Genomic DNA, 13,004 nt, shown 5'->3' with positions numbered 1-13,004 from the left:
TCTAATCTTTATTATTTCCTGCCTTCTGCTGGTTTTGGGTTTTATTTGCTATTCTTTTTCCAGCTCTTTAAGGTGTAAGGTTAGGTTCTGTGTCTGAGACCTTTCTTCCTTCTTTAGGAAAGCCTAGATTGCTGTATACTTTCCTCTTACGACTGCCTTTGCTGCATCCCAGAAGTTTTGGGTTGTGGTGTTATCACTTTCATTGACTTCCATATACTTTTGAAATACTGTTGAATTGTCTATTTATATTCTCAGTTTTGATAATTTTTGCTTTGTGTATTTTGGTGTCTCAATATTAGGGGCATATAATATCTTCCTTGGGTATTGACCCTTCCATCATTCTGAAATGTTCCTCTTTCACATTTAAAAAAAAAAATTTCTTGCTATAAAGTCAATTTTTTTCTATTTTAAATATAGCCATGGCTATAGTTTACATGTAATGTCTTTTTCTGTCCTTCTACATTCATACTTTTGTGTCTTTTTTATCTGACCTGTGTCTCTTATGGTCTAAATAAAGTTGAAGTTACTTTTTGATCTAGTCTGCTAGTTTCTGCTATTTCATGAAAGTGTTTTGTCCATTCTCACTGAATATAATTATTGATATAATTACATTTATATTTTCTATTTTGATCCTTGTTTTCTATACATCTCAAGTTTTTTTTGTTCTCTTACTACTGCTTTTTTCCTAATACTTTTTTAGTGTGTTATTTAAATTTTTCTCTTGATTTTTAAAACTATTATTTTAGTTGTTGTGCTTAGTGGTTGCTCTCTTTACTACAATACAAAGTAAAGAAGTAGATTATTAAAATCTACTTTTGATTAAAACGAACTTAATTTTGGTAAGATAGAGTAACTTTGTTCCACTATAGGTCTATATCCTTTTCCTCTAGTGTTGTCATTGTCACATATATCTATATATGTGGTAAACTCAACAATCCAGTGATAGAATTATCTCTTTATGTAGTGTCACATTTTTCAAAGAAATTAGAGTAAAAGAGAAAATACATTTATAAGTTCCTTTATACTAATTAACATATTTACCATTTCTGGTGTACTTCATTTTCTTTGTTTATGGATTCAGGTTACTTTTTGGCATAATTTCTCTTTAGCTAGATGGCCTTTCTTCAGTATTTTCTACGAAGGGAGTTTTGCTGTCATTGAGTTATCTTGGTATTCACTTATCTAGGAATGTTTTGCCTTCATTTTGTTTTTGTTTTTAAAAATTTTTGTTGAAGTATCATTGGCGTTTTCCTTCATTCTGAATGATATTTTTGGCAGATTTATTTAGAGTTCTTGTTTTTTTTCTTTTTTGTTTTCAGTAGTGTGATTTTTTTGACTTCTGTTTTTTTCTGATGAAAAGTTAGCCATTAATCATATTGGTTTTTCCTCTGTGTATGGTGAGTTATTTTTTTCTTCCTGCTCTCAGAATTTTCTGCCTGTGTGTAACCAGTTTCATTCTGATTTGTCTAGGTTTATTGTCTTCATGGTTATTCTGTTCTGTACATATCAAGTTTGGGAAGTGTTTGGCCATTATTTGTTCAGATATTTGTCATTTCTCTTCTGAGTTGTCACAGTTTCTTAAACTTTGCATGGTTTTGATGACCTTGACAGTTTTAGGTAGTGGTCAGGTATATTGTAGAGTGTTCCTCAGGTAGGACTTGTCTGATGCTCTTCTTATGGTGAAATTGATGTTATAGCTTTTGGGGAAGAAGAGCACAGACGTGACTGTGAATTACCATTTGTAACATGTCAGAGGTTCATGCTATCAATTGGAATTATCACTGATTTTATTAACCTTGATCACTTGGCTAAGCTAGTGTTTGTCAGGTTTCTCCATTGTTACTTTAAAAATTTCTCTATGCTGTCCCCGGTGGAAGCAAGCCACTAAGCATAGGCCATGCTGAAAAGGTGGGGAATTATTCTTTACCTCCTTGAGGGAAGAATTCCTATGTTAATTGCTGATAATTTTTCTGTACAGGACAGTTGTCTATTCTCTCCTATTTATTCATTTAAATGTTTTTTTTTTAATGTCAGTGTGGACTTATATATATTTATTTTATACATTGTGCTGTAAACCAGTATTATTTATATTGTTACTCAAATTGTTCCAGCTTTGGACATTGGGAGCTATTTCATATGGAATCATCCATTTGTTTAAGGATTCTTGGTTTCTTTTATTGGAAAGGTTTTTAAAAAAACTTTCTATTTTTCTGTTGAGATTCCCTATTTGTTGAATCATTGCCATAATATTTTTCTTTAGTTTGGCATACTTTCTTTTAATTCTTTAAACATATTTGTAACAGCTGTTTTGTAGTCTTTGTCTACTAAATACAGCATATGGCCTCATTCAGGGACAGTTTCAATTGACTGCTTTTTCTTTTCTTTTTTTTTTTTTTTTTTAAGTTTATTTTTCAGAGAGTACGAGAGAAAGCATAAGTGGGGGAGGGACAGAGAGAGGGAGGGAGAGAGAGAGAATCCCAATCAGGCTCCACACTGTCAGTGTGGAGCCCAATGCGGGGCTTGAACTCACAAACTGTGAGATTGTGACCTGAGCTGAAGTCTGATGCTTAACTGACTGAACCACCCAGGCGCCCCTAGTTGACTGATTTTTTCAAAGCCTGGTCATTTTTCTTTGTATGTCTCATAATTTATGATTGTTTCTTTTCCTGTTATTTTTGTCTTTGTGAGTTTATGCCTATTCTATTCATTTCTTGTGGTTTTTTGGAAGGGAACAGAAATAAATATGTTTTCAACACGCCGTGTGTATTTTTTATTTATTTTATTTATTTTAAATTTTAGTTAACATACAATGCAATATTGGTTTCAGGAGTAGAATTCAGTGATTCATCATTTATATGAAACACCCAGTACTCAGCACAAGTGCCCTCCTTAATACAAATCACCCATCTAGCCCATCTCCCACCCACCTCCCTCCAATAACCCTCAGTTTGTTCTCTGTCATTGAGAGTTTCTTGTGGTTTGTTTCCCTCTCTCATCTTCTTCCCCCACCCTTCCTTCCCCTATGTTCATCTGTTTTGTTGTTTAAATTCCATGTGAGTGAAATCATATGGTAATTATCTTTCTCTGTTTGACTTATCTCTCTTAGCATAATACCTTCTAGCTCCATCAATGTCATTGTAAATGGCAAGATTTCATTCTTTTTGCTGGCTAATATTCAAGTGTGTGTGTGTGTGTGTGTGTGTGTGTGTGTGTGTTTGTGTGTGTGTCACACACACACAAACCCCACATGTACTTTACCCATTCATCATTTGATGGACATTTGGGCTCTCCATAATATGCTATTGTTGAGAATGGTGCTATAAACATTGGGGTGCATATACCCCTTTGAATCTGTATTTTTGTATCCTTTGGGTAAATACCTAATAGTGCCATTGCTGGATCAAAGGGTAGTAAAAGTAAACAGTAAGCTAGATCTTTTTTCCCCTAGATCTGAAGCTTTGTATACTTTTTGATCCATAGACTTGGTGCAAGCAAGTTGCTTATGCTGTTTTTCTGGGGAAGAGGCCTGCTGTGCTGATTCTCAGGCTGACTTGTTGCAGTGGAAATGTGCCTTCAGGGCATGGGGGGGGTGGGGCTTGGTGTAAATGGCTCTGGCCTCTGCTAGTTGATATAGTTTTGCTCCCTGAGGGCTCTCCATGCTGATGGGTGAGTTGAATATGGCTCTGCTCCCCTCTCTAGCCCCAGAGCTGAAAGATAATGCCTCCTACTCTTCAGGGGAACCCTCACAGAAGAACAATCAGTCACCCCTCTTGTCACCCCTGTTTCTGTCAGAACCCTGCATTCACTCTACCTGTGTCCTAGCTTCTTTATCTCAGGCCCATGACTGAGTTTCAGAACTCCTCCAAATTTTAGGGACTCTGGAGGCATGGACCATTGCTTTTTTTCTGGGGGAGGGCCTTGGAATGCTTTTGCTGGCCTGTGGGAGGAAAACAGTGGCAGGACTGTAGCAGTTCAGGGTTTATGTCAAAATGTAGCAGAACACCAACAACTCTGCTTGCTGCCCTCAGCCCTTATTCTGCTCCTGTGCCTGGATATAGTGCAGCACCTTTGTCCCACCTGTCCTTTTTGTGACCGAGGGGGTCCTCAGACCACGCTGGCTGTCACTCCTGGGATTCCTCCCTGCTTTGCTACTTGGGCACCTTTAAGCCAGGCAATTCCTCCACTGTAGCAGACTTCTACAAGTTCAGATTTTGCACTCCACTGCTTATAATACTTTGCGATAGCCTCCATAAGTAGGCTCCCTCCCCACTGCTATACCCACAGCTATGTTTCCCCCAAGACCACTCTCTGCACCTCCTGCCTTCCAAAAGGTGGTTGCTTTTCTACTTGTAGACTTGCAGTTTTTGTTTTCTTAGACCTCTGGTTGATTTCTTGGGTGTTAAGAATGATTTTTATCAAATCATTGTGAGGTCTGTTTGGTGTTTTGGAGGAACAAGACAAGCTTAGGGTCTCCCTACTTGTTGCCAATTTAACTCCTCCCTCTCAACATGCCATGTTTAAATGAGAGTTCCAGTGGTAGTTAGTATTTAAAACCATCCCTGGGTCTGTGTCCAGAAATCTATTATTTTTAAATTTCTTTTTAACATTTATTTATTTTTGACAGGGAGAGAGTGCTGTCAGGGGAGGTGCAGAGAGAGAGAGGGAGACAAGGGATTTGAAGCAGGCTCTATGCTGGCAGCAGAAAACCCAATGTGGGCTGGAGCTCATGAACCATGAGATCAAGACCTGAGCTGAAGTCAGATGCTTAACTGACTGAGCCACCCAGATGCCCCCAGAAACCTATTTTTATAACTGAAAACTTGTGTTGCTTTTTAAACATTTATTGAGCAGTGTATTTGGGACATAGGCACTCAGAAAGAATAATTTAAAAAATAATAATCCTGTAGAATACATAAGCCTATGTATCCTAATCATTTTTAACCTCGTGAAGTTCGATTCTCCAAGCAGTTGAGTGTATCGTTTTTTACTATCTTCTTACAGAGATAGGGAAGAGCGATTGGCTGCACTCACAGCTGCTCAACAAGAAGCAATGGAAGAGCTCCAAAAAAAAATTCAGCTTAAGGTAAGGATAGTATATATTTCAATGTGAAATTTTAGAGCTTTCAATGGCACATGAGATTAAATCTTTTATTTAAGGGATTGTATAACATTTTAATTTGTATTCTTAATATTTGGTTAATAAGACTTACATGATTTGGTTTTGGTCCGTTCTAATTCAACTGTCTGAAAAATTTATTTTAATATGATAAAATGATGAGAATAATTAAAGGAATTTTAACTTTCCTGTTTTTACTAACCAATTTGTTAGTGACTTGAAGGCATTACTCTTTGGTTTCTGATAGTTATACTTTTTAATTATTTACAAATAAACAAAAAATGATTAGTATAATTAGTTTCACTTGATTTTCAGTGCCTATGAATTGTGCGATTGTAACTTGGGAAATTGTGATAAACTGCTATTTTCTAGAAAATCTTTACCATTAGTAATACAGTTTCTAGCAGTATATTTTACACTGTGTAACAATTACTTATACATTGTCTCCTCACAGAGATAGTACATTCCATAAGGTAGAGGGCCATATTTTATCACAGGACTTTATCATTCACTAAAATTTAATGTACCAAAAATCTGTTGAGCCTTGTAGTAGACGTGGGGTTAATGAGATGAGTCAATCATGATTCTAAATTCCAAGAAACTCTTAATGTAGTGTGAGAATCAGTTGCTAAACAGATAATTTCCATATGGACATATTACTTGGAGTGCTATGAAAGTATGGATGAGGACACTGAGTTTAATATGAAGCATTTCAGAAGTCAGGAAGAAATTTTAGAGAATAACTCCTGAGCTGAATCTTGAATGGGTAGGAGAATAGGTAGGTGGGTGGGATGACATTTCCAATCATATGAAAAAGTATGAGTGTTAAGTCAGAATTCTGGAATTGTGTTTTTTCAGCTTGGTTATGTTTTTTGTTTTGGGGGTAAGTCACTGGAGGTGTGGAGCAACCAGAAATGGTGGTGTGGAGTTGGTGTGGTAGAAGTCTGCATCATGATGGGGTTTGTCTGCTATGAGGATATGCTTGGTCTTTACGTAGGGGTCAACATTTCCGAAAGTATGTTCCCAGAAGTGCTTCTCAAAAGTGTGTTGTAGTCAATTAAGTGTGTAAAATGTTTTTTAGTATGAGCTAGGCTTATTGAGTCACAATGCACAGAGACATACTACAGGCTCCATATAGTTCAGTGTTAAAAACCTGTTTTGCTTTAATGTAGTGTTTTCCAAATTTATTTGCGGATAGAACCTTTTCCACAAAGCACTTACAATATCCTATGGTGTTGTTCCAAGAAGCACACTCTAAGAGACGTTACTCTGCATGTAGGAGATATTAAAGGGCTTTATGTAAATTCTTATTCTTAGTGTTCACGTCAACATTGAATGAAGACATTTCTTCTATTATTGTAGAAACTTTAATGGAAATACTGTTTTTTTAAGTTCTCCGTATAATTTGCATCATTTTTATATTCTCACGCTTTGACTTCATTCACAGCATGATGAAAGCATTCGAAGGCACATGGAACAGATTGAACAAAGAAAAGAAAAAGCTGCTGAGTTAAGCAGTGGGCGGCATGCAAATACTGATTATGCCCCCAAACTGACTCCTTATGAAAGAAAGAAGCAGTGTTCCCTCTGTAATGTCCTGGTAGGTTGTCATTACTAATATTGTGATGATGATTTATTACTAAAGTTTGTTAAACTATGGAAATATATTCTCCCGGTCTTTTAAAATTCATATGATTTTAAACCGTGGATTTCTTTCATGATTTTTATGCTAAGTAAGTAGTATAAAAATAGCATTGGCATTTAAGAGTATCAGTGCAAAGTGCCAGAGTAATGCAATTGCTGCTAAAATGGATATATACCTGCTTAATTGATAGCCCAAGCAATATTTTTGGGTACTGGAATCAAAAAAGAAAAAGGCATTTTCAGTCTCGAAATTTGAACTCTGATACTTAGAAGAAATAATATCCTGTTAAGGTTGGTTACAATGGCATGATTTTTCTTATGTATCTTCTAGAGGATTCTCAGAGTTGTGTTTTAAAGAAAATATTTTTAGCCTAGTATGTAAAGGCTAGTGTGATATCAACATGCATATAATATACTGGCCTGAATATATAATTAGATATAATTATATGTTGATTACAATTGCTTTGATTTTATGCTTTTAGATCTCTTCAGAGGTGTATCTTTTTAGCCACATTAAAGGAAAAAAACACCAGCAAGCTGTAAGAGAGAATAGCAGCATTCAAGGGCGTGAACTTTCAGATGAAGAAGTGGTAAGCTTTACTTTTGTTCATTTCCACATATTTATTGAAAACTCAGTATGTCCTATATTATAAAGAATTCCATGTTCGGTTGTGATTATTTAAAATTATATTTAACATTTAATAACTACTAAAATATAGTATACAAATATGTCATTTAGTATACAATTTAGTGCTCACTTTGACAGTGCATATACTAAAATTTAGTATACAGTTTAACAAGAAACAGAAATAAGAACAGTTTTACTATAAAAAAAGGTCATAGTATTTTGATATTTTAATAATATACAAAAGAATTCTTTAGTGATGCCCTGCATTTCTTGGAAAATAATTAACAATATACATGTCATGTAAATTGATAATTTTATGAGTACAGTATTTAGAAATTTTTGGAAATGCATTATTTATCTACCTATAATTGCTTACAGTGGAATTTAGATTTGTATGAATATTTTTAGAAATATTTTACATTCAATTGTTATTTAGACATGGATAACATTGCTAATCTATGAATTTGTTGGTTCTATTTATAATAGCAAATTTCTAGAGCTACCCAAAGATGAGACATTCATGTTTGTGAAGTATCTCTTAAGGTGCCCAGGAAAAGTTATTATGGTTCTAATGAGAGCAGTAACTGTATATACATACATGTGTGTGTTTAACTCCTGTTCCCCAGTGTAACGTATATTAATAGAGTACACAAATCTCAAGTATACAGCTTGATTAATTTTTACATATGTTTCACTCACATCAAGATATAGATCATTTCTTATACTCCAGAAGGCTCCCTCATGCTCCAACCCAGACATGTCCCCAAGCGGTAACTAGTCTACACCATCAGTTAGTTTTCCCTGTTCTGGAACATTCTTTAAATGGTATCATACAGTATGTACTTTCTGTGTCTGGCTACTTTCACCTACCCCTAACTCTGAGATTGATCTTAAATGTTTATGTGAAGTTGTAGTTCATTCTTTTTCTTAGCTTTTTATCAATGCTCTCCAGGTGAAGACCATCAGGAATATATTTGTAGTTGAATAAAATAGCGTTTTATTTATTAAAGAATGGAAAATGTATACTGTGGGGAATTATGGAGCTTCTCAAATAAGGTGTTAGAAAGGGCTTATTATAGGATTTGGGCTTGTGCTAGGTGATTTGGTTGGGGAGGGGAAAGTTCGAGGACTTGAAGCTTTGATCTGGATTGGATGCTGTCAGGAAGCAGGGGTAAGTCTGTGGTTGGTTCTTAACAAATCAATAAATCTTACCTGGGTAGGAGGACTGAAGCTACTGTTTTCTCCTGAGCTTCTGGGTATGACCAGCACTTGATGGGAAATTGCACATAGTTATTTGGGCTTACTTCTCTATGATTTCCTCCTTTTGAGGATATTCCCCCCTCAAGCTCCAGTGGCTTTGGCAGCTCTAAACCAATTCTGTCTCTTCAGCTCAGTAAGGCTGCTACTTTTAGTTTGCAGTGTCTCCATGCCAAAAATTGGTATAAGCCTTTCAAGGAAAAATCCAGAGTGAATGTGGAGCTTACCTCATGTGCTTCCTTTCTGTTAGGGATAACGGTCTCTCAAGTTCTGGCTCTGTTGGCTGTACTGTAATGCCTTCAAATTGATATTTGGTATACTTTGTACAACATTTTGAGTTGGGAGATAGTCCAGTCAGTATAAGCCAGTCCACTGTGGCTGGAATTGGAAGTCTCCTAATATTTAATTCCTGTATTCACATTGTTTGACATAATGCTTGACACATGGTAAGGTATTTAATAAAAGCTCATTGAGCTGAGTTGAACTGAGAGCTTCTACTGAATGGCTTTAGGTACCTCTAATAAAACATGTAATTAATCATCTATTTAGTTTACCTCAAATAATTTTTTGTTTTTTACTCAAATTGTATGAGTATTTTAAGAGTGAATAGTAAGGATTTTTTTTTATTTTACTTGAATCATTCATATAATTTACCCCATTCACTCTTTAAGTTTGCTGTTTAGAACAAGAGTCATGTGTATGTGTGTGCCACTTTGAAAAAATCTTAAATTGCTTTCTTTAATTAGAATTTAATTCCATTACAAATGAAAATTTTCCATTTATAGAAATTGCTTGTAATTCTCTTAATTAAAAAACTGTATTTAATTTACAACAGATTATTTAAACATTTTCTGGAATGTTGCTGTTATATAAATTGAAATCTAAATTTTATGTGTTTTACTTCAGTGAGAAAAGTTGAGAAGGAAAGAATAGTTCATGCAATTTGAAAGAAAAATGTGCAGTATTGTCTCACTTTTGTAGCTCTTATAGCATAGCCTGATGTTTAGCTGTTGTGATTTGAGATTTGGTTGATGTGTTCATTTTTTTATATTATTTCAGTTGAAAGGAATTAAATTTTCCTTAAGTTCTCACTTAATTCATGTAGTTATTCTGGGTTATAGCCCTTTCTTCCTGAAAACAAACATGCGATATAGGATATGAGTTATGTGATATAGTAGGGCAGTTTTATATTTACTCACATGGAAGTTTCATTTTTAATCAGTGGAGGTATCTGTAGTAAACATACTTGTTCTACTTAAAGTTATTACTTGTCATCTGTGATGTCTTTATGTTATATACACCTTGTCTGTGACCCTTCTTCCTTGACATGTAAGATTTTATTTATACCACCTCTGACCTAATAAAATTGTACCTTTGACCTTATGCACTTGACATATCAGATAACTTACTCTTGATCTTTGACACATTTTTTTTTTAAGCCTGTTAAACATAATAGGTAGCTGCCTGGCAAGAAAGGTATAATGTTTTGTGTTTTTGTTGTAATTTGACTGGGAAATTTTTCTTGTTTTTTTTGAGACTTCACAAAAAGAGCTGTTATGTGTTTGATTTTTTTTCTCTTTCATTGTCTTAAAATCCAGGTGTTAAAAGTAGCTAATTTTTGAAGGTCAAAACAAATGGGTGCTAGTTTAAATACATTCCAAAATTTAGTTTTTATACATTGCTAGAGAAATAATGAAGTATAAGTTTTAATTAAACCTCTGATTTCTGAGTCATCCTCTTTTCACACCAATATCTAAAGAAGCTAATAGTGATTTTTGTGAATGTTGAATGAAGTACATCCAACCTTATATAGAGAATGAAGTTAAAAAGGGTTTTTTTTTTAATCCATATTTTTCTGTTTGTGAGACTCCTTGGTGTGTTTGTTAACCTGTGTACTTAAGTAAATTTTATTTTCATTTGGTTCATGGATGTATAAAAAGGACTTTCATGAAGGATCTTAACTATAATTTATTGGATGTTTACAACCAAATGTGATTTTTTTTTTAATTTTTTTTTTCAACGTTTATTTATTTTTCTTGGGACAGAGAGAGACAGAGCATGAACGGGGGAGGGGCAGAGAGAGAGGGAGACACAGAATTGGAAACAGGCTCCAGGCTCTGAGCCATCAGCCCAGAGCCCGACGCGGGGCTCGAACTCACGGACCGCGAGATCGTGACCTGGATGAAGTCGGACGCTTAACCGACTGCGCCACCCAGGCGCCCCCAAATGTGATTTTATGAATCCCAATTAGTATTTCAGCTTGGAAAAATTATGCAAATTAGGTGATTGAAAGAAAATGATATTTTAAGTTAGCAAAAACATGAAGACATTACTGTACTTAATGAAATATAAGCTGATCTCTTTTGCCAGAGTGCGCTGGTGTTGAGGTGAAAGAAGTCTCCTAGATATCTCCTAGAATTGATGACAGTCTAGGAAATAATAGATAATTCCTAACAGATTGGTTCATTTCCTTGCCTTGCTTACCTTTGTTTGTAGAGGCCAGAAGTATTTGTTGTCTTTTTGTAATCATGTTAGGAAAGCATTTTGTCTGCTTCTCAACAGAAAGTCAAGTCAAATGAACAAACTGGGACTCATTTAGAATAAATATTTTTTCCCCCAGTACCTCAGTTGGGTACACTTTAAGTTAATTTGAGAAATTATCTAAAAATGCCTTACCCTTTCTTGTAGGATATAGCTTCCATTGCCTTTATTTTCTCTTTAATAGGATGGGAAAAATTTTGTGGTGTATGTGTATATGTGTGAGAGAGAATGTGTGTGTGTGAGAGAGAACATGTGTATGTGTTCAGTATGTAACACACATATATAGCTGATTGTTAACATATAATTCTTCTAACTTTTAGAATTCTTATGGTGGTAAATTCACCACATTGGAACACGGGCGTGCAGAGGCATGTAGCTATTTATCCGTGCTGATTTAGTCTTCTTCATTGGTTTAAGGAAAAAATTTGAAGTAGGTAACCAGTTTGTTTTAAACTTAGTTTGATCCAATAATTTAAACAGTTTCTCTAGTTTGTACCTAGCCTCTTTTGAATAACAATCCTTAGCCCCTATCCACTTGCTTATCTCCTTAAGATAGCATCTATGTGTATTGGAGGAAGAGTATGGCTTACTTGACCCCATATTAAGAGGAAAAGTTGAGGTCTTTCTACCAGATGTCTTCTTTCTTTTCTGATTTCCAGTGTGAGACCCTTCTTTACCTGTTCACTTAGTAAACCAGTCATGAAGAGTGGCTGGTGAACTCTTGATCTCTTCTTTCCACTTAGTGTTACAGTGGAGCATCAGCCATTTGTTTGCCTCTTCCTGACCAGGTCACCCCTCAGTCCTCTCTGCCCATATGTCTCCGAGTCTTTGCCATAACCTTCATTCTGGCCCTGACAGGCCTACTGGCTTCTACCACAGGGTTCATACCACATAAGAACTAAGAACATTTTGGGAAAGCTAAAACGCAAGACATCTTCCTGACCACCTAGCAAGGCCATACTAATAGACCTATTTGGTGACAGGGACAGATGGAGAGACTGTTTCTTTTGAGAATCAAAATTATACTTTGGGCATTACTGTCACTTAGCTAACATATTATACCCCTTGGGATACACATTAAAACTTTTTTTTTTTTCCCCTCCTTTTATCTTCAAAATGTTTTGGCTGGAAAGAAATAAAATTTCCTTTAACCACTCCTTCCTCCTCATTCTAACCAAGCAATTGAGCCTTAAGGTTGGAAAAGGGAATTTTCTTCTTACTGTGGAATAAATACTATGGTTTGAATTCTCTAGGCTTCATTATTGACATGCTAAAGGGCAAGATAAATAAATTTGTTAAATCTCAGGCGATTAACTTGGTTTATAAACCTATTGTTTTGCTGCATTTATCTGTTTTATATGTCTAAAGTTGATTATTGTAGAGTGTATTTTTCTTGTATTTATTTTAGAACAAATTCTAACCACCTTTCTAGCAGAGTTGAACTGGGCAAATGCCATATGCTAAGAAAGTTAAAATAGATCATCACATTCATAATTTTGAAATATTACTTCATTGATGTCCATTTTGCATACCTTTTCTGATGTTATTTGACCATTGCACTTTTCCTGCTAATAATCACAGTCTCGGGGCGCCTGGGTGGCTCAGTCGGTTGAGCATCGGAATTTGGCTCAGGTCATGATCTCACAGTTTGTGAGTTCGAGCCCCACATCGGGCTCTGTGCTGACAGCTAAGAGCCTGGAGCCTGCTTCGGATTCTGTGTCTCCCTCTCTCTCTGCCCCTCTTCTGTTCGTGCTCTGTCTCACTGTGTCTCTGAAAAATGAATAAACTTAAAAAAATTAAAAAAAAATCACAGTCTCT

The 13,004-nt window shown here is 35.4% G+C and overlaps 1 protein-coding gene across 3 annotated transcripts in view; it reads left to right on the top strand.

Moving 5' to 3' along the window:
* Positions 1-13,004, top strand: part of SCAPER (S-phase cyclin A associated protein in the ER) — a 508,094-nt gene that overhangs the window by 177,666 nt on the left and 317,424 nt on the right. For all 3 annotated transcript variants that reach the window (XM_030317623.2, XM_030317622.2, XM_030317624.1), the window contains 3 exons: positions 5,002-5,083; positions 6,564-6,716; positions 7,243-7,350. In XM_030317623.2, coding sequence (XP_030173483.1) covers positions 5,002-5,083; positions 6,564-6,716; positions 7,243-7,350 — 343 coding nt within the window. The remainder of the gene's footprint in view (positions 1-5,001; positions 5,084-6,563; positions 6,717-7,242; positions 7,351-13,004) is intronic.

This window comes from Lynx canadensis, chromosome B3, assembly GCF_007474595.2.
Source record: "Lynx canadensis isolate LIC74 chromosome B3, mLynCan4.pri.v2, whole genome shotgun sequence".
Classification (NCBI taxonomy): Eukaryota; Metazoa; Chordata; class Mammalia; order Carnivora; family Felidae; genus Lynx; species Lynx canadensis.
The sequence above is the reverse complement of the archived record's forward strand: the minus strand, read 5'-3'. Positions and strand labels throughout refer to the sequence as shown.